The 22,258-nt window shown below is 36.9% G+C and overlaps 1 protein-coding gene across 1 annotated transcript in view; it reads left to right on the forward strand.

Moving 5' to 3' along the window:
• Frmd6 (FERM domain containing 6) overlaps positions 1–22,258 on the forward strand; it is a 79,322-nt gene that overhangs the window by 50,060 nt on the left and 7,004 nt on the right. The window contains exons 4-12 of the mRNA XM_026391083.2: positions 1,030–1,109; positions 2,123–2,199; positions 4,262–4,448; positions 7,649–7,804; positions 10,765–10,830; positions 11,682–11,750; positions 14,428–14,602; positions 19,433–19,768; positions 20,830–20,961. Of these exons, the coding sequence (XP_026246868.1) occupies positions 1,030–1,109; positions 2,123–2,199; positions 4,262–4,448; positions 7,649–7,804; positions 10,765–10,830; positions 11,682–11,750; positions 14,428–14,602; positions 19,433–19,768; positions 20,830–20,961 (1,278 nt within the window). The remainder of the gene's footprint in view (positions 1–1,029; positions 1,110–2,122; positions 2,200–4,261; positions 4,449–7,648; positions 7,805–10,764; positions 10,831–11,681; positions 11,751–14,427; positions 14,603–19,432; positions 19,769–20,829; positions 20,962–22,258) is intronic.

A 22,258-nucleotide genomic window follows, 5' to 3' on the forward strand; every position in this document is an offset into this window, starting at 1 on the left:
TCTTCCTATTCTCCTCTGACATTTTTCCAGTTGAACCTCACTATTCAGCCAGGAAACAGCAGTGTAATCAAGCTTGTTTATTCTTGGAGCAAAGAGACCGCTTCCCTTCCAACATGAGTATTTTTATGCAGAACATTTCAAGAGGATGCCCCCAGTTAGTGACAGAGAAAAAGGAATTGGTTTGTAAAATAAATAAAACTTGGTACAAAACAAGAGTGCTTAAGACTTGTCTGGTGGAACATATTTCACTTTTAAAGATTATTTTTAGGAAAAATGGAGAATTTATAATCAGCTTTTTTTTCACATATGTATTCATTTTTACATAGCTTTAGCAGTCTTATTTTCTATTCACCTTATAAACAAGAACCCCTTGAAGAAATAGTTTGGCATTCATACTTGTTTTTCATAAGATTCTTCTCTTTCCACAAAATGAGTCCCAAAGGCAATCAAGAAAACACAGTATGACAAGTTTATCATTTTGTTTTGATGCAGGAAATACAGAGAATTATTCTTAAAGACTATTCTTGACAAAATGGCTTCAGAATTCTCACTTGGAAATGGGCTGTCATTAATAATTTATAATTTCTTACATAGCAATTAAATGGTGTTTCTGTCCTCTTTCATTATTTTGCACCTACAGGAACAGTTTTCTGTGAGCTAAACAAAAACATGTTTTTCCAAGACTAAGTGACACCCACAGTGTTGGAAATTATATGAAGTTATAATGACCCTAGAAACTAAGCAAAGCAGAAATTCAAAACCGGTTTTTTCTTAATTAATCTTACATATTACAACTACATTTTATGAGTTTTTGTATTGTAGAAGTGAAATAATTTATAATCTCATTAATGCGTAGCCCATAGTACCTTTAATATTTTAGTATCTCGTTGAGTTTTCTTGGTAGTATATAAATTCAGACTACATTCACAAATCTCAAGGCTTCTTTTAAAAAGTTGTTTCTTTGAATATTATTCTCTTTTAAATATCTCTTTTTTAACATCTTATCTTTTTTATTTTTATACTGTGCAGATAATGAACATGTATATATGGAGTTGTCACAAAAGCTTTATAAATACTGTCCAAAAGAATGGAAGAAGGAGGCCAGCAAGGTACGACAATACGAAGTCACTTGGGTGAGATTATATTTATGAGCAAATTTTTTTTTGATTTTTTTTTAAAACTTGTTTATTTGGCTGTTAAATATTATTAAAAAATCATGAATAATAATTTATTCTATAGAGAATAGAAAAAGGGAATGAATTATACATTCTAAAATATCACATTAATCAAGTATGAATAACGTATAGTATAATGATAGTTCTGAATGTTGTTTAATGTTGGATAATAATGTTTTAGTAATCTGTGATAATGCTTTGAAGTAAAAAGCATGGAAAAATTATATGCTTCTTTTCCATAGTTACGTTGTCAAAACGTGTTCTTAAATTTACTATTAACTATTTATTCTACTTTTACTATACTTGCATTTGATCTTTAGTTATCTTATCATACTGTTGCCTTTATTTAGTAAACATTCCATTTATATGGGAGAACATTCACAGGAAATTCATATTGAGTTTCCAGAATCACCCTAGTAAGTCACGAATAAAATCACAGTGTCTAATCCCAGATGCTCCAATTTATAGTTAAGAATTCTTGGGATAAACTGGAGGGTTACTTCAAAGCCAGCTACAGACTAAAGAAGATGAATGTCTAAATAAACAAATAGCTTATTAGAATTTGGTATGTGGAATGTCAAGGGAATAAGAGAACATTTGTAATAAGGAGCAAATGGTCACCACAGGGGACAGAGCTGAGCCAGGAGCTGAATCTCAGCTAGAAATTTCTATGACATTTATTTTTATCTTCCCTTATGTTGTCATTGGCATTACTGTGAATGAGAATTAGATAAAGAGATAGTGTCCTGTTTTGCTTTGTAATTTCCTAGTTTTTCAGGGACCTGGTATTCCTGCAGAACCCACTTCAAGCCCCCACTCATTACTACTAAATAAAGCCCTTCAGTGTTTAAAAAGTATCTTGCAAATAATGGTTTTGTACTTGCTTTTGAAACCCATTTTTGAAGCAGCCAAAAATAGCTTGTTTTCTATGTGTGTCTTTGTTTTAGGGTATTGACCAGTTTGGGCCTCCTATGATTATACACTTCCGTGTGCAGTACTATGTGGAAAATGGCAGATTGATCAGGTATGAGGACAAGGAAGAATTCTGAACCTTTGTTTTCTCATTGCTCTTCTTCTAACGTACCAAATAAGTTACTTGTGTTTACTGTTTCTTTCCACCTGTTAGAATATAAAGTCTATAACAGCAATTTTTTTCTTTTTCATCTTTTTACATCCTCATGTATCTTCAATCTATAAAACAAAGGTACAATCAGTAATAAATATTTATTGAATATTTAGTGATAGTAGTAGACTATGAATGAAAATGTTGACATCACTGGCTCACATATTTTTTACTCCACATTTTCACTAAAATACTAGCCAAGAAGAAGGAATTAACACTTCCATGAAGAGGTTGATTAAAGGATTATATTCTTTTCTAGGAGTGGGATGGGGTGCAGCAGGGGCAAGAGCTTACTTGTAAAAGTGCCTACATCTTTGCCTGGTATTCCTTTTACACTTGAGGGTCTTGTTTCTATTCCTACCAATGCTTCAGAATTAAGATTAAGCCCAGTGGAGCTATCCTGTGGGACACTGAGGTGCAGTTTGATGAGGGCTGGTAATCGAGACTTCCTTCTAGGGGTGGGTTTGTGAAGAGTACTATGCCCATGATGCAAATTCAGAACTCAGCCCTTTGAAAGCTCTGTTAATCTTTTGTATAGAAGGATTTGGTGCTTTAAAATTTTCAAAGGTGATTTTTCTTAGCTGATAGAAAACACAAGAAATGTGAACTCTGTGTTTTACTTTATTATTAAACTCTGAAAAGTTCCATGTAAAAGAGAAAAAAATACATTGCCTGGTGAATTATTTAGCAAATTAGTTCTTGATATTTTATGTTATTGCTAGGTGCAAGTTAAAGAGTAAAACACATCATCCCATGAGGAATATTTCTTAAAAGACGTAAGAAACTTTACTAGTTATTCTCAGTTTATAGTTTTATTTTATTCAATTTACCTGATAAGGGTGCAATGCCTTGGAAAGAAGGAAAATATATTATTTAGCCACTAATTAACCCCATGGAGGTAACCTATACTTCTGCCTTTTCTCCCAGTCCAAACAATGCGTGGTCAGTATTATAAAAAGAAGTGCTCTGAAAAGTTCTATGTCCCAAGGGGAAAGAATTATATAAATGCTTTATTTTTAAGCTCCTCATATTTAAAAATTGCCTCAGTTAAAGTAAACCAGTATGTTTTTATTATCATCTACTAATGAGCTATATATCTTAGGTAAACAGTCAACCTAAAATGGTAAGGAGGCAGTTAGCTCATTAAAATACATACATATGCACACATTTTTTTCTTGCATATGTACTTTGATTGCAAAGCATCCTATTTGCCCATGAACAATTTTTTTTTTTGAGCTTTGACCAGGTTTTCCATAATCCACCTTTAATGGAGACTGTATTTATTTCTGACCTCAGTGGACTGTCATGAGTGCACTAGTAGCTCTTCATTTTGTGGGCAGCATATGGTTGTCATGACCCTGTCTATGAAATATAAAGTAATATCTACTTAATAGAAAAAATAACAGATTTAAGGGAAGCTTTTAGTTCACTCTCAGAGAATTACAAAAACAAAAAACACTATAGTTAAGCAGATTTTTGTTTTCTAGAAGGGTATATAAACAAACATTTTTAAAAGGGCCTCTGATATTTGTAAGGGCTCAGCTAGGAAACAAAAAAGAACAGCAAAACATTAAATCCAGGATTACTCCTATATTTGTACTTATTTGTGTCATGTGTAAAGCATCATCGTGGTAGTAAACTATCTTAAATACATCAGATGCCTTGGCTTCTAATAGGTCCTTTCAGTGCATTCAGTGATATTTTTCCTGTATTGGAGTAAATATCTCTACCCTTCTGTGATGGATCAAAAGCTGTGAGCCTTATCTTAGCTGTGGTAGTCTGACTTGGAGTCCTCCCCTCCCCTCACTCCCATGAGCAGCCCTCACCCCCTTTTCAGTGAAGTGGTGGGAGGAGAAGAAACAAAAGGGCTCCTGTCACCAGATGGAGAACAGGATTGGGTTCTGTTTACATGCCATTGCATTGTTCACCAAAATGTGATTTCTGTTTTCTTTTATTGTCCTAGTGACAGAGCAGCAAGATACTATTATTACTGGCACCTGAGAAAACAAGTCCTCCATTCTCAGTGTGTGCTCCGAGAGGAGGCCTACTTCCTGCTGGCAGCCTTTGCCCTGCAGGCTGATCTTGGGAACTTCAAAAGGAATAAGCACTGTGGAAAATACTTTGAGCCAGAGGCTTACTTTCCATCTTGGGTAGGCACTGTTTTCAAATTCTCATGAGTGTTTTCTTGAGTACTTTTCTAATTTGCTGTTTCTTATACTGTTTTAAGAGATGGGAACCACATGGCTATGGGGCCATTAAAACCACCCATGATGCCCCAACATACACTTAACACTTGAGAGCATGATGCACGTGTCTTGATGTGTTTCTCAGCATGTAGCTAATGGGGGAGAGTCTATTCTTCACCACCAGTATGATGGAACTTGAATTTGCCATTCTCCTTCACCATGTACTGTCTGTGTCTTATTCACTCTTAGTAGAGCAGTATTTTCCCCCATTGAGTAGGAAAACATTACTCCTTAAAAGATGAGATCATTCACAGTTTTCTTGGGCTGAGAAAACAAATCTAAATCAACTTCTCACTCTGACCTCCACGTCCTTTCCTCCTGGGAGAGGAGCCACCCTTTACTTTAGAAAGAAAATTTAGGTTGTTCCAGTGTGAACTGTCACTCCCTTTCTGTACCCTAATTCATTTATCTTCCCATCCTTCCTACAGATCTTGATCTTTTCTCTCTTCTGTGTCATCAGCCTCTCCTCAGACTCACACTCCTTTAGTCAGGACACTCAGAATGTGAGTGTTTGTCCATACAACCCAGAGAAAGAAGAGCCAACTCCGTTGCCTTCCTTCTCAGGAAGTTGCTTGAAAAAGCAGTGTGTAGTATAAAGTTACATGGCATAATGGTTAGCACTGTGGACTCTGAGAATATAGTGTGTATTTAATTTTCTAGCTTCTTCCTTCCCAAGTGAACCCAGTGCCCCACACATGCTAGGCCAGCGCTCTACCACTAAGCCACAACCCCAACCCTTTAACCAGCTTTAACAACCTCCTATATGCAGGTAACTCCCAAATCTATTTCTTTCCCCTATGTCTGTGAGGTAGCTATTCATCCTTAAGTACCCAAACTCAAGATTTCCTAAATCAAATTCATCTTCTTCCCACCTCACTTCTGTGTAATCCTATCTCTCTTTTTGTCAGGGGCATGTCATCTGCCCATGTGCTCAGAAACTGGAGTCAGATGGAACTCTGTCTTATAACCATGCCTTCTCCTTGTCCTGTCCAGCCATCCTCCACAGCATCCTCTGATAGAACACTTCAATACCTGTCACCCTGCTTAAGAAATAACATCCTTTTGTGTTCATGATTTCCCTCCCTCTCATGGTCCCTACCATTTTCCAGGCTCCAGTTCTCAGCAGCACTGTCACTTCCTTGCTTATTCCATAGCTTGAGATGATTTTGGAGCTTCCCTGTCAACTGTGGTGTGAAATCCAGAGCTCCTAAGTATGATCTAGAAACTCCGCAGGATGTGGTCTCTGCTGGCCTCTTTAGCTCTCTCGTGTTCTCTCGCCCCCACCCCGCCCACTCTCTCTCTGGTTGTCCAGCACCTTGAACTTCTGTTCTAGCAATATTCTGCAATTGATATGTATTCACACTTACTGTGGTGTTTCACACTTCTGGGCCTTTCTTGTAGTTCTTTAACCAGTTGAGCACACTCCCTTTTTTTCCCCACATGTTATGGTTTTATTATTATTATTTTTATTTGTTTTAATTAGTTATACATGACAGTAGAATGCATTTATGAACTTTGATATATCATACATAGATGGGATATAATTTCTCATTTTTCTGAGTGTACATGTTGTAGAATCATACTGGTCACGCAGTCACATATATACATAAAGTAATAATGTCTGTTTCTTTCTACTATCTTTCCTATCCCAAATGCCCTCCCCTTTTAAGTCTGCTGACTCCTTTGGGTCCTCCAAGACTCAGTTCTGGTGTAGCTTCCAACTCAGTTCTGGGCAATCCAGCTAGGCCCTATTCTGGCTGAAGAAGACCTTGAACATAAGTGTTGCCCATCTATTTTCAAATGATCTGTCCATCTCTTCTCCCCAGTAAATTCAGCATTTCTTAGTATATTCCAAGGACCAGACATAAACAGAACCTTTATTATCTTCAGTTCACACTGAAATGCTCAATAAGTTTCTGATTGACATTGCTTTACTCATTGAAGAGAAACCACAGTGTGTGTCAAGCTATCACTGTGGACTGCATTGCTTTCTTGCTTCCTCTAGTTGCAATCAGACACTAAATTTATAGTTATATCAGAGATCCCCAAAGAGTGTGCTATGGTACCAGTTTCCTCTACTCTAGAGATGACCCCAATTATCCATTCTGTTACTCTTACAAATATTATTTTCTGTGGTTTTTGAACTGAAAAAAGAAATATTGACACATACTGATTTAGGTGATTCCCATTTAAAAAAAAAAAAGTCTAGAAAAACCTATAATTTGAGTTCTCAGCAAAATTGGATAATCACTCAATAACTTATAAAGTTTAATTCTTTATAAATTATTCAATAGGAAGAAACAAAATATCAATATCTATAAAGTCATTTTTAGGCTAAAAAATCGCTAATTTTTTATTTTGATTATTTTCAGCACTTTTTGCTCATGCATAATTCTTTACATATTGTATAATACTTGTGGAATCAACTAAGTCTTTAATCAACACCTTTCTCTTAGCCTGCAGCTTCTGGATACTATATATTTTTGATATCTAAAATGTTACACTAATGAAAATCTAAGCTACAGGGAATTATAATGCATGTTCGAATGAGTTTGTTTTCTCGCAAGTATTCAAATAGATTGTTCATAGCCTCTTAGGCAAGAACCAAAAATGTTTTGGAGAATTCTTCCCAGTCCCTGGCCTTCTTCTGATGAACATTTATACTCTTCCATTCCGTGGCTGTAATTTAGAAGTTAAGTAGGATCAAGAACTTGCAGATATGCTGACAGTAAATGTATTTCATTGTGCCAATTATTTTGCAAGTATAAACTGTGACGTTACAAAATTATGCAAGTTTGCATGTCATTTTTTTTTCTTGGTGACTTTAAAGCCAACAGAACCTATTTTTTCCACCTCCTGTGACTTTTCTTCTTAGATATGCAGTACTGCTGATAGTACTGCATATCTGGCTTATAGCATTAGCTGATTCAGCTTAGTCTCTTAACAGTTGATAAAAACAGAATAAAAGTGGGAATTTTCTAATGGAAATTAGCCAGTTTACATGGCCTGCTTTAGATTCTCTCCCTTTTATCATTTTGGCGATGGGGGTGGTACTTACATCCCTCAAACAAATGTTGCATTGCACATCCCTTGTATCCCAACAGGTTGTTTCCAAGAGGGGGAAGGACTACATCCTGAAGCACATTCCAAACATGCACAAAGATCAGTTTGCACTGACCGCTTCCGAGGCTTATCTTAAATATATCAAAGAGGCTGTTCGACTGGATGATGTTGCAGTTCATTACTACAGATTGTATAAGGTACAAAACTGAAATAAACTGTAACTTTTGAGAAAAATACCTTCTCAATTAGGATTTCAGTCCTCTTGAAAATTATGATTTCCTTTTTTAACTGACTTTTACAAGTTTTGATTGAACTGTACTTTGTTATCAGAGGTTAGCCTGGAAAGTGATGGTGTTTTCCCTCTGGCATGGAAGCAGGATGGAGTATTTTTTAACAGTTCTTATTTTTCAAAGTGAAACCTTGCGTACATCCTATGCATTAATTACTAGAATACCACAGCAATAGCTAATGTTTATGGAGTCCTGTGTTTATGGGGCACATTTTACATGTATTCTTTTTTTTTAATCCTTATAACTCTATAAGAAAGGAACTGTAATCCTCATTTTATAGACCAGGAAACTGAGGAGGTTAAGTAATTCACCTAAGGTCACAAAACTAAGTGATGAGCCTGGATTTAACCCAGGCCTCCTGATAACAAAGCCCATGTGCTTAAGCCACCACACTCACTCCTCACTCTTTGAAATCCTTTACTGTCTTTTGTGTCATGTGTGTCCCTAGTCTCACCCTGGGGCAGAGGTTACATACCCAAATAATGGAGGTGGGGGCATGTTCTGCCCAGAATCACTTACACTGCTGTTTCTCATCTTCTTGTCTTCTCTTCCCTCTTCCCTCTGTTTCTTTTCCCAATTCCACAAGTGCCACTTCCTTGGTAAGAACTCCTGAATTCCCACTTCATTATTCAAGATATGTTTGCAAACCTAATAGGATGAAGAGCATGGTCAGTTGGGCCTAATTGCATGGGATTGAATCCCAGCCTGCCTTCTTACTGTGTTACCTCAGACAACTTATTTACCTGTCTGTGCTTCAGTTGCCCCCTTAGTTAGATGGAAACAATTATATTTACCTGTTAGGATTGCAGTAGACTAAAAGAATTAGTGGATAAAGAGTGCTTGAAACAGAGCTCATAACCTGATAAGCACAGTGCTAAGCTTGCTACTTTTCATCATTAGCATTGTTATTACTGTGCTTGTTATCTCTGCCACACCCTCCTGGTAAAGTTAGCTTAACTAGACCATTGGAGACTGAATTGTATTTAGATGTATTTCTGTGTAATCTAGCTGGTTCTGAAAACTTAATCAGGGACCAACATATTCTCCCTTTTTCCCCTCTCTCCCTCTCCTTTTTCTTAAGATATTTTATGTGTGACACTTTACATGAGAAAATGCCAATAAATGATACTTTTGACAATCAGTTTATGTTTTGAAATGTGTTAGAAGTATGAATAATATGATAGAAAAACTTTGACTTTGGAATAAAATATCAGGTAGAAAGCATATGTCACTACTCATTACTGCTGGGTCCTCGGCTACTATAACTATAACCATAACCTCGGGCCATCTATTAAGTGAGAATGATGCTATATACTCCAAAAGGTTGAGAGGGTTTAAGGAGGTAACAAATCTGAAATAATAAGGTGGAATACCTGGCACATTAGTGAGTGCTCAATAACTATTAATCATTTCTTCCCTTATGTGCTAGGGAAGTTTGCTATTTTAAGAATTTTATGAAGAACTAAGATTCTTTCAGTGAGGAAATATGTAGGCCCAATGCATCTTTTTTTGTCAAAACCAGTTTTTCAAGTTTGCTTGATGTGTGGTTCTTCTATATTGCATAGAAAATTACTCTCTTGTCTGCTTGATTTAATAAAAATTTAACTGAATAAAATGAGTGAATAGATATTGTTACTTGATGAGCAGTTTTCATTCTTTGGAGAAATCAAGTCATAACCGTTTAATACACTTCGTTTACGTGTTGCTTATTAAATTGGAAAAAAGATAGGACAGGGAATATTCTGGAATAAAAAAGCTGTTTTATGATCCTTTCCCACCAATACACACCTCACACCTGAACAACCATCTTTTCTTGAGCACAATCTTATCTTAGAAGGTATCTCAAGTACAGCATGGAAAGGAAAATTAGTCAAAATTTGTCATGGATGTTTCTCCTGTTAAACCTTAGAAATACCTTTCATTACATAAAAATATATTAGTTGGAAAGAAACCAGTCCAAATAGGCTATGTCTTTATCTCAGATGACTATGCATTTTCTAAAAATATTTTTTTCCATGTTTCAGAAAATTGGCATCAAACTTAATAATGACCTACACATATTCATTGGTTTGAGAGTTAATGAAAATATTTTAGTTGTAACTTTATTTTATATTTTTAACTTAATACCTTATATATACTTATTACAGATGAGCACTTGAAAGAAGGGGCCAAATCTCAGAGTATGTTTTTAATTGTAGGATTATTTTTCCTTATGCGTGTTATAGTTTAAGTTTCACAGTTTATGGTTTAGTTGGTAGAATGCATATCATACTGGCAAGTGATAACTGAACTTCTTAAAAAGAAGTACTTCCAAACTAACTACTAACTGAATATAAAGCTTTTGTGGTTTTATTACCTGTGCTCATGAAATATCCTTTAAATGTTTAATCATTTATCTGTACTTTTGGCTTCAGGATTAGGAAGCTGGGAGATTTGCCCAATTTTAATGCATCTCAGTTTATAACCATGACATTACATTCAAGATTCTAACATCTGAGAAAAGAGTAAGCATAGATGGAAGGTGAAAAAAATTAAATGATGCAAAAGCAACAAAAAAGTCTTATCTATTAGAGTTCTCAATAACCAAGTATTTAGTATATTATAAGAAATGAAAGGATATTAATATACTGAAAACACTAAAACTTTGAAACCTAAGGACTTAAAATGTAGAATATGCCATTATTGATTTAATGTAGGTTCATTATTTTCTCAAATCTTGTAGAAAAGTTGGAATGTGGAAAGATGTGAACAAAGTTAATTCAAAAATTTTCCAATCCTGAAATTTCTCTCTCTTTTTTTTCCTTTGGTGCTAGATTATTTGTTATAGAGGAAAGAATATACATTTTCATAATATTTTGTTCCTGCAGGATAAAAGGGAAATTGAAGCCTCACTGACCCTTGGATTGACTATGCGGGGAATACAGATCTTTCAGGTTGGTACATGAGAATTAAGTGTCAAATGGTATTGACCATGTCTTACATTGAAAGTGTGCCTGTGAGATCCTGCCATAGGTGCAGTGGTTCATTTCCAGTTATTATTTCCTATTTGTCTAGCACAGATGTGGATGATGGTGACTGAGTGAAAGAAGTGACTCAGCCTGATCTGATAGTAGTAAGTCCTCTGTAACAGAAAACAACAAGCTGAAAGTTAGCCCAGGTTCATCATTAACAGATCACTAGCAATTGTTACTATCCAAACATTTCTGATTGTATGGCATTGATTTTCAATATTCTTTTTTATCCTCTAGAGAATTTAATAGCTGTGGAAATAAAAATGGCATTTTAATATGGAGCCTGTAATTTCTGTTACCCTTTTCTGATAAAATTTGTCCCCTTAATAAGTAGTGGCTATTACCCTTTTGCAGGTAGGATACTGTTATCCTACAGCCATCAACCAGGGAGAGAGAAAAATCTTCCTGCAAGATAGAGGACCATATAAGGATATTTTTGATGTAGGTAAAATACTCAATTATGAAAGTCTGAGTCCCTTATCACATCTTTTGAATGTCTGAGTCTTTTGGACTTTTTATTTAAATTTAGGGATAGGCCAGAAGGGAAAAGATTGCTTAAAAGGGCCAGTTAATGCAGTCATGAAGGAACTAAAAGCTACAGAATTTTATCAGTAATCTTTTAATTACTGTCTGCACTTTTCCAGAGAGAGTTGAGGAACTCTTTCATATTTTAATTACTAAATTTTAGTTTTCTAGGAGAAAAAAGCTGGAACCATCTTAGAGTATATGTTCTTTTTCCTACTAACTCTAATGCATCATTATTTTTTCCACAGAATCTAGATGAAGAGAAACAATTACTTTATGATTTTCCCTGGACAAATGTTGGAAAGTTAGTGTTTGTGGTAAGTTGAAAATAACTGATTAAAAAAAAAAGTAAGAAAAGTCTCACAAGTTGTTAGTTTTTGTGAATCTTTATTTTTTGTCTTATTTTGTTTTTAGAACATTTTGTCTTAGGCACAGAAGTTCTTGTTTTTAAAAAATTGAAGCTAGAAATAATTTGCTTTCTTACATCCTTATAATCCCTGTCAGTCATAAGAGTAGTGAACTTAAAGTCAGATAATATTATAACAAAAGAATTGACTGATTTTAATTTATGTGTTCCTACCATAGTACCCTAAGTTATTTTAGTTGCAGAAGAAATAGGGTAGGAAAAGCATGAGTCAAATTCATTAGATGGGATTACCATAGGAAAACCTATAGCAGAGGGCTGGAAACAGAAAGCCATAATCACAGGGTGAAGTATCTTGGTATGGAGACGGACTGGTGCTTTTGGAGGTTACTTCTTTTGAACAAAGAATAAAGAGTGATATGAAAAGATGTTTCTATTAATATCAGACTATTTAAAACTCATCATTATAAAAGAAGGTCTACAATGCTTAATGGGAAAATGCTTTTATTTTTAGAATCTTGAGAATGATACACTTTCTTTTGTTATGGCAAATTCTTGATTTTTCCCAGCTGTTTCTTTGCTTTGGCATCTATATCCATTTTTTTGGTAAGGTTCAAAGAATTCCACTTAATATTGTGTATACCTGGTGATCATTAAAATTCATAAGTCTGCTTTGTTCAGAAATTATTGGAAAATATACAAAGTAAGTATATAAGAATAAGGATTTAAAGACCTATGCTTCTCCCCTGTAAGGAAGATGGCCTATATAAATAAAGGGCTGCATTGTGCATGGAATGTGGACCTGACTCCATGCTGTCCTGTGAGTCAAGAGACCTATTTCTGATTTCACATTACTTTAATTACTTGGGCACCATTCAATCCAGGATTTCACTGTAGTCATACATTAAGTGAGGCCTGCCCTTCCTCCTCCTTACTGGCTCTATTGTGTTCAAGTTCTTTGCAAAAGGATCTGACCTATTTGAAAGTGAGCAAATCGTAGTTCTGCTTATTCCTTTCATGGCCCAAATTCAGTAATAATAAAATGTACTAGTCAAATTGAGATTTTGGGGGTCCTGCACTCATGGTTCCTGAATCTTATTGTGAATCAACCTTATCTGAAGAGTTTGCTGGCTACCTGGCTGTGTGACCCTGAGAAAGCCACTTAACTGCTACATTGGTCTCATTCTAAAATGGTGATAATTGAGCCTTCCTCAGAGACTTTTTTCGAGGATTAAGTGAGTTAATAGATGCTTAGTGCTTACTAAACATCAGTTAAAACTATCCCAGCATTGGGATCCACTAGTAGGTCCTTTAAAAAGCATAGAGGTTTGGGCTGGGGTTGTAGGTCAGTAGAACACTTGCCTCGAATATGTGAGGCACTGGATTTGATCCTCAGCACCATATAAAAATAAGTAAATGAAATAAAGATATTGTGTTTATCTATAACTAAAAACAAAAAGAAAGCCCAGAGGGTTTTTTTTTTTTTTAAAAAAAAGCCCATTTCTATCTGAGCCTCACAATCCCATGTTGCTTTCCAACTCTGAGGTGTGTAGATAGACTATACTATCTCCTTGCTCTGTCTTGGCCTTTCAGTGGAGAATCATTCTGTCCAAAATATTTTATATCTCTGTTGCCTAATTTGTTATTAGAAAAGTTTAAAGAATTCATAATATCCAAATACAGTAGGAATGTTGAGACTCACCCACAAACATACAATTTTTATATTAATAATCCAGACTTAAACAGTCAGGTTTTTGGAGAAGGTATACTGGGGCATGAACACAGGTGTGCTTTTAGCACTGAGTCATATCACCAGCCCTTTTATTTTGAGACAAGGTTTCCCTAAGTTGCTTAGGACCTTGCTAAATTGCTGAGGCTGGCCTTGAACTTGAGATCCTCCTGCCTTAGTCACCCAGGTTGGAGATTCCTTATATTACTACTAATAGTTATTCTTCTTTCTCTTTTTCCATCCTCCAAATACCAGCTGCCTCCTTTATCCAACTAGAGAAGTTTTCTATATTTTTTAAACCCTAAATAGGTGTCCTGTATTGTTCACTATCAAAACTGATTTATTGCATTTCCAGAATTTATCATAAACTATAATTATTTCATGTGTTTATTTACCTTCTTTCCCATTGTACTGTAGCTTCTTGAGATTAGGGACTTGTCTTATTCATTGTTTTGTTTTTTTTCAGTGCCCAGTCAGTGTTTTGTTAGTATTTGATAAATATATGGATGCTTTAATCTCTTTAGAATTTTATCTCTTATTTGTTGAGTTAGGGTGTTGGAATTGCATCTCAGGGTGCTTTTATGATGGGCCTTTCCCTTATCCATAATACAAATAGCCTGACCAACCAGAGAAACCAAACACATTCCCTAACTGTCCTGTGTAGAAATTGTTTCCTAGAGGACATTGGCTAGATACTTCCCTGAATTTTTTATAATCCTCTGTCCTGTGACATTTTTGAAAGGGAAAACAGTAATCTATCAATTAGGGAATTTTGAATGGAACTTTATACATCTATTTCTGAATATATAGTCTTTCTTACTAAATAAAAAATGAAGGAGGCCTTGGCAAATCAAATCAGACGTTTTTCTTCCTTAATTTGATTCATGCTTTTCCTCCACAGGGTAAGAAGTTTGAGATTTTGCCAGATGGCTTGCCCTCAGCCAGAAAGCTCATATACTACACAGGGTGCCCCATGCGCTCCAGACACCTCCTGCAGCTTCTCAGCAACAGCCACCGCCTTTACATGAACCTACAGCCTGTCCTGCGCCACATTCGGAAGCTGGAGGAAAATGAAGGTATCACAGGGTCTTGGGGTTGTAGCAGCAAATGTTGCCTCTACTACCCCTGGGCTCTTAACTCTACTGCTGCTGTGAACCAAATTTAAGCTCTGGAAGCCTGGACTTTAGAGACTGGGACTCTGAAGATTCAGAGCAGCAGTTCTGTTTACATCTCAACATGGTCCTGGAAGGCAAGAGGATGGGCTTGAGGCTCACCAACCATAGCACCTCTTCAAAATCTCTGAAGTTACCCCAATCCTTTAGCTTCATTCTCTTTAAATGAAGTTTCCCATACCTTGCCCAAAACCCCTCACAAAGAGCCATCATAGAGAGGCACAGGGCTAGGGTTTATCTGCAGCTTATATTTTATCTGCAGCTCAGAGCTCTGTATACACTGACCCACCTTGGGGCTGTTATCCACAGGCAGTCTGGAATTCCTCTCAATGTGATTATTCCTTAGGTTAAAGTGATAAAAGTGTCTCCAGCCTCTCAGATTGACAGCTGGGAGACCCCCAAGTTTGACCCAACAAGAATGACAAAGGAAAAAGAACTTTTTATCTGAGGACTCTGTGAGACAGTCCTATGGAGGCCTTACTAAGCTGCAGTTGGAATACAGTAGTCTATCTGGGGCCCTAGAGTACCAGACCCTGCAAATGGGGGAAAGTCAGAGTGAGGAAGGGAATCAGAAGTCAACTTTACAATATTAATCTAATGATTACCTTTTATCTTGAGTTGTGGCACATTGGTATTCCTCCATCTAACTCACCCAACTTCTAGTTCTCCAAAATGCTATCTTACACATTTACTTATTTTTTAATGTTTTCAATTTGTTTTTCAAAGTCATATTCCAGTTATTCTTATAGTAATTAGGCCTTATGATAATTTGATTATTAGAGTTAATGGACCTCAGTATACAGATTTTTATCTTAGATCCATTATCTAAATCAAGTTTTGACCCTGAGACCTTTTTACCTGCAAAAACAGGACAACAAAACCAATAAAATAACCTTAAGTTCATGCATTTATTTGAGTTCTCTCAAAAACTCTCAATCCATATAAGATCTTGTTTGGAGAGTCCCTGGTAATTTAGCAGCAATTAGGACATGAATCACTCCCACTGTCTGCCACTAGACTGCATCAGTCTAAAGAGAGAATTCATATAACTTTTCAGATGCATTGGCTTTTGCTGCTGCCAGACTGGCAGTTCTTCCCCACCATGACTCATCTGGCTGGGAAGTCCAAGATCAAGGGATTGGCACCAGGTGGGGTCCTTCTACTCCATCATCCAAAGGGCAAGGAACAGGAAATAGAAATAGTAAAAGGAGGCCAAGTTCCCCCTTTTACAGTGAACTCTCCCCCTGTATAACAGATACATCTCCCCTGTGCTAACATGAATATTAAGAGGAATTCAGTGGAGAGCAAAAGCAGGAGCCTTTGAGAACCGTTGACTTAATTAGGTGCAAATCCTATAATATGCCGAGTTTACCTCTTTCCTAAATGGTTACAATGGCACCTTGAGAAGTTCATTTATTCCATCATCTCTCACTTGTAGCATTTTAGTAAATTCTTGTGTAGATAATATTATGGTGAACCCTTTAGGTCCCAAAAGAATTAATGACCCTCCTCTGTAGTTTTTAAGATAAAATTCTAAAGGATTTTGATTTCTTGGAGGGACAGGGCTTTGTCCATTACAATGCTTCATGCCTAGTGTAATTGGGAGCATCAGTGATGCTCTAGTCTTAGTTCATTCTATGCTACGATAACAAAATGTCACAGACTGAAGCATTTTATAAAGAACAAAAATGTATTTCCTACCATTCTGGAGGCTGGGAAGTCCAAGATCAAGGATTGGCACCAGGTGGGTGCCTTCTACTCTATCATCCAAAGAGCAAGGAACAGGAAATAGATATAGTAAAAGAGGGCCTAGTTCCCCCTTTTATAGTGAACTCTCCCCCCCTAAGAATGGCATTAATCCACTAATGAAGGCAGAACCCTCATGGCCTAGTCACCTCTTAAAAGTCTCATATTTTAATACGGTTTTAGCAGCAGTTGGATTTCAATATGAGTTTGGCAGGAGACAAACAGGCAAACCATAATGTAGGGCACTGAAGGATGATAAAGGTGTAAGTTGGAACTTTTATTTGGATAACTGTAATAGATTCAGGGAAAACATCTTTTCTTTTTCTTCTTCCAAAGAAAATGTGCTCAATTTTTTCTGCTTAGAGGTACCTTCAGTGCAAAGAAGTCTTAAGCCAACTTTCTCTGGGCCAACTTTGGCCTAAATTCAGTTATCTTATCTACACCTAAGGGCTTATCATTTTAATAAGAAGCACCTCTTTCTTGACATTAGAAAGAAAGTAGTTTTCTTAATTAAATTTCATTTAGAATCGCCTTATCTGTGACACTGTTTTACCATTTTATGGTAGAAAATGATAATGAGAATTTCTTCATAGCATTTATAAGAGAAGGAAAAACATTGCCTTGTGTCATTAAAAATAAAGTTTTAAGTCCAACTTCATTCAGTAACTTGAATATATTATTAAGTGTAGGTTAAGAGGTATTATTTACTCTACTGTGCTCAAAAATTATGCATGAAAAACTGTTGTCTCTGAGCTTTTACAACAGAGGGAATAAAAAGAACACAGATTGATGATCTATGCTATTAATACCAATGATTATTACAGGGAGTAAAAGATTGCATTTTGCATTTCTTAGAATAAATTCCAGAATTATTTAAGCCTTTTCCTCATTTTGGAACTGGGTGAAGCTTTTTAAATGTTTGCAAAAGGCCTAAATGACACAAACTAGGAAGAGAATAGAGGCTAGTCCCTTAGACCAGCAAGGCTGCACTAATATGTTGACAGCAAATATGACTTACACTAGGCTCCTGTTACGTTTTCACATAAGTGAACTAGTGACTGTAGAGGAACTGTAATTGATTCTGAGCCTATCAGGAAGATGGAGTGAAAGGGCTTAAAAAAAAAAACTTATTGGCGCATTATAATTATATGTAATAGTGGACTTTGTTGCTACACATTAGTGTATGTACTTAACACAATTTAGTCAGTTTAATTTCCCATTACTTCCCCTTTTCCATACTTCTTCCCTCCCTCTAGTCCCCTTCCTTTACTCTGCTGGTCTCTCTTCTATTTTCATGAGATTTCCAAACCTGTCCCCCTTTTGTTTTCCTTCTTTTCTATCTAGCTTTCCACATATGAGAAAAAACAATTGGCTCTTGACTTTCTAGATAAAAGAACTATTTTTAAAGATGCAGGAAAACTTGAAATATTAGATTCACAGTTTCTAATTGTCTTAGACCTATAGAAATACAGCATCTTGTAGCAGTGTTTTATTTATTTATTTTTCTCTTTCCAACTTTTATTTGGATAACTGGGCCACATGGCTATTATTTTGAAACAACAGTGTATAGAAATTACATGAGAAATTTGTAAGCCCCTTTGATCCTGCATCTTCATCTCTGCCCATGTTGACTTCACAAGTCGGGAATCATCAGAGTCCATCTCATTGTGATGATGGGAAGGGATCTGCTACTGAGTTCCAGCTTGCCTTCTCTGTGGCTACACATACTTGCCTTTGTGTTTCAGCCTGATTCCTTAGAATAACATGAATGAGCTGTAGCCCAGAAATGTTTACATAGCCTTACCCAAGCATTTTTTGCATTTTGCATTCTGGAAAGTGCATCTTCTGTCTCCTGCCACTCGTTGCCTCCCTGGGGAGGCTATAGTGATTGTGCTTCAGAGCTGGATTCAGACCTGAGGAGTGCAAGTGTTTTCACTTAACCAAGAAATAAGACAATTAAATCCATTAGCAACCCCCTGAGACCTCAATTACCCTTCTAGTTAGCAGTTTGTAAAATAACATCAACTTAACATTCCCCAAGTGCACTCTTGTCTTTAATAGTGGTCTAATGTGTTATTTCTCATCAGTATTGAGAAAGCAAGGAGGCTAAACAGTTTTTTACATTTTCTGACCTGAAACAGAAAAATAATATTTTTATATCAGTGCATACCTGCAGTTCAGTTTTAACTTCATGCTTTAATAAAAGAGGCTCCCCGTTGTCTCTCATGTCTAAGTTTGACTACATTAAAGAACAGCACTGACATGTTAAATCAAAGAATAGTTTTACTAATCTGAGGCCACATGTTTATAAATCATCAGACCAGTAGTGATTACTGTGTTTTCTAAATAGATAATAAAGCCTCACTAAATGGAGAAAAGCACTCTCATATTCATGAAAATCTAAACTGTAGAATCTTTGAGAGAAATTTTCAGAATAATTTTTTCTTAAATTGTATACAGCAGCTAGACCTAACAGTGGACCAAATTTAACAAATGAATAAGCAAACAAATTAAATTGTCTTCTATAGCAGTGCTTCTGAAATTATCTGTGGAAAAAGGACCAAATTTTTTTAATATCTAATATGTTATGGACTGATACTTTTGCAAAATACAAAATCACACTAGTGACTGTCACATTGCTTTGGAAGTTTCTAAATGTTCTCATTTATTGTATTTATTTCACTATGGGACAGTAACAACTTGTAGAAAGAAGTGTTCTATGACTGCACTTTGAACAGCACTTCTCTCTAATGTGTGAAGCTTCAGAACGCTGAGTGGTTTAAATAGTTCCCTCAAGTCTATTATGTTGGTTTTCATTCATTCTGCATCCTCCTAAGTCAAACTTCTCTCTCAGTTGTCACCACTTATCAGTCACTAGATTCAGAATTTGAAATTGTACTTGTTCTTGGCCTGATGACTCGCGCAAGCCAGCCAGCCATTCCTTGTGTCTTAGTTGACATGATGTTGAGCTGTGTTCTCACCACACAGAGAAGAAGCAGTACCGGGAATCTTACATCAGCGACAACCTGGACCTTGACATGGATCAGCTGGAGAAACGGTCACGGGCCAGCGGGAGCAGCGCAGGCAGCGTGAAGCACAAGCGCCTGTCTCGTCATTCCACCGCCAGCCATAGCAGTTCCCACACCTCAGGCATTGAGGCAGATACCAAGCCCAGGGACACAGGGCCAGAGGACAGCTACTCCAGTAGCGCCATCCACCGCAAACTGAAGACCTGCAGCTCAATGACAAGCCACGGCAGCTCCCACACCTCAGGGATAGAGAGTGGTGGCAAAGACCGTCTAGAAGAGGATTCACAGGATGATGGTAACAGTACTGTCATCACCAGATCACTTTTTTTCCCTGTAGTTTTTTCAACTATTGCTTCTGTAGAATTGGTATCTAAGGAGCAGCTAGGTAGTGGTAATAGAGAAGTGGTATCATGTGGTCTTCCCCTGTGACTTGGTTGAGTTGCTTGTGTTTGGTTGTGAACAAGGCAGCCCTCTGGTCCAGATTCTTTGCAGCCAGAGGGTTGGCTGTTTAAGTGAAGTAGAGTGAAGTTTAGTCCTACAGCCCTTGCATCTATATTTCTGACTCCGAGATGAAATATTTAAAGGCAGTGGTTAGGACAGCAGAGTGGAGTGCAGTGATAGTGACAGAAACATCTTGAACTTCCACTCCCTCCCCTAAAGAAGATTTGAGTCCATGATGTTGATTGGATTGGTATGGTATTTTTTTAAGTGCTTCCTACATAAGCAGAACTATTGGGAGTATAAACAAAGTACAGCACCTGGCTGCTAGAAACTTAGTCTCTCTTAAGGAAATCAGATGAGATCTATGGCCTATGTCAGCCTATCTTAGCATCAGTTGCCGCTTTTTAAATATTTTTTTCTGTCTCAAATGAGTACCATAGCATTCTAGTTGGGTGAAAACATGTTGACTCTGTTAAGGGAAACTACAGAACATGTTTACTATAGAATTCATGTGGCTCTCAAAGCAAGTCTCTGAGTGCCTTCAGAGCAGCAGCTATGGGTGAGGGGGAGCTTCAGGAATGCCATTCTGCCTGTATCAGCAACCCTTGCTTTGGCATTCAGCAAATGGCTCATCAGCCTCAGTTTGCCCTTGGTCATCACAGCAAGGTCATGCAGTTTTCATTCTTAAAGAATAATTTATAATCAAATCATGTCATGAGAGGATACACAGATAACACAGAAGGCTTATGGAAAAGAGAACAAGTGACTCTTGAGGCTGAGAAACCCTAGAATTTCCTATTGAAGAGTCTCACTAGCAGATTTACTTTCAAATTTGAATAATTATATGACTACCTTCAAAATGTGGTCACCATTTTCCCTTCATGTTATTAAATGTCTTCTTTTTCTTCTGGTCAGAAATAGAGATGTTGGTTGATGACCCCAGGGACCTGGAGCCGATGAATGAGGAATCTCTGGAAGTCAGCCCAGACATGTGCATTTACATCACAGAGGACATGCTCATGTCAAGGAAGCTGAATGGACACTCTGGTGAGCTCTTATGGCCAGTTCTTTCCCTGAGGCAATAGATTATTTTAGACCAAAAAGCATATGTCTCAGAAAATAGAAGGGGCAGGTGGGAGCTCTACATCAGAGGCAGAACTGGAAAAGAGCTGCTTTGAGTCACTGTCCTCAACTTCAGGGCCAAGTGCCCTCTGAGGGAGAAAGGAGGAAATTAGCTTCTTTTATCCCATGATTTAGACAAAAGGTAGTTGTATAATGGGTTTTCTTTCTTTATTTTATTTTATTTTGCTTTTTTAAATTAGAGTCAGAGAATCATGTAATGCCTCTGGAATGGGCCTGGAGACCTTTCAGTCTGGCCTCCTACATTCTTACAGGTGAGAAAACCTGTAGATTTAGAGAGACAAGTGCTTCATGTCTAGACACAGAAGTCAGGCCTCTAGGTTTGCCTTGTCTTTTGTTCCCCACTGTATCATACAAGTATAGGAGTCTGGAGGAAAAACATACCAAACAGGGTTGACCTAAAAAGATACTCTTAAGTTTTATATTGGTATAAATTCTTCTAGAAGACATGCATTCACTGTCACCCTATTTTAGGATTACATAATAGTATATAAAATGTATGTTTCTACCATATGAAAGATACTATCTAAAAAAGGCAGCAGTGTGGCTTTCATTTTTAAAACCTCAGTTGCTTCTATTTGCTTTTGTCACATGTCGTGAATTAGTCTCTGTTCTTTCAGGATATCTGCCTTAGGAGCCAGCACTGTAGAAGTGGCCTGAGTAATTATTGTCCTTCCACTTCCAGCTTTGATGGAGTTTAAAGCCCTGTTAAAACTGGGGTGTGGCCTGTCATTGCCCTGTCAGGTCCTCAGCCCCAGGGCAATGCTTGAGCCTCTCATCAGTGTCAGGCACCAAAAATCAGAGGACAACAGACTGATGCATACAGCCCCATCATCCTGGCACTTGCTGGGCAAAAATATAGGGCACCTTTAATTACCTTTAATTTACTTACCAAGACAAACCATGCCCTGCAGATGCTCTGCAGGTCCATTCTCCCTTATCAACAGACATTTGATGCTGGTCCCTGTAGATGTGCTTATTAGTTCATATGCTAAACTTTGCTGCTTTTGCCCGTTTGCTGTACTATATTGAACTTTCTCTGCACAAATACATTCTAATCTATCTTAAGTATAAGCTCACAATTATAGGCAAAAGATAGGTTCATAGATAGCTCTACATATATTTATTTGTGAAATGAAATAGTTTAAAACAGTGTATACTGCAGGGCCTGTGGGAAGGAGGACAGGGGACAGCCTACTTGTAC

The sequence above is a fragment of the Urocitellus parryii genome, chromosome 6 (assembly GCF_045843805.1).
Source record: "Urocitellus parryii isolate mUroPar1 chromosome 6, mUroPar1.hap1, whole genome shotgun sequence".
Lineage (NCBI taxonomy): Eukaryota > Metazoa > Chordata > Mammalia > Rodentia > Sciuridae > Urocitellus > Urocitellus parryii.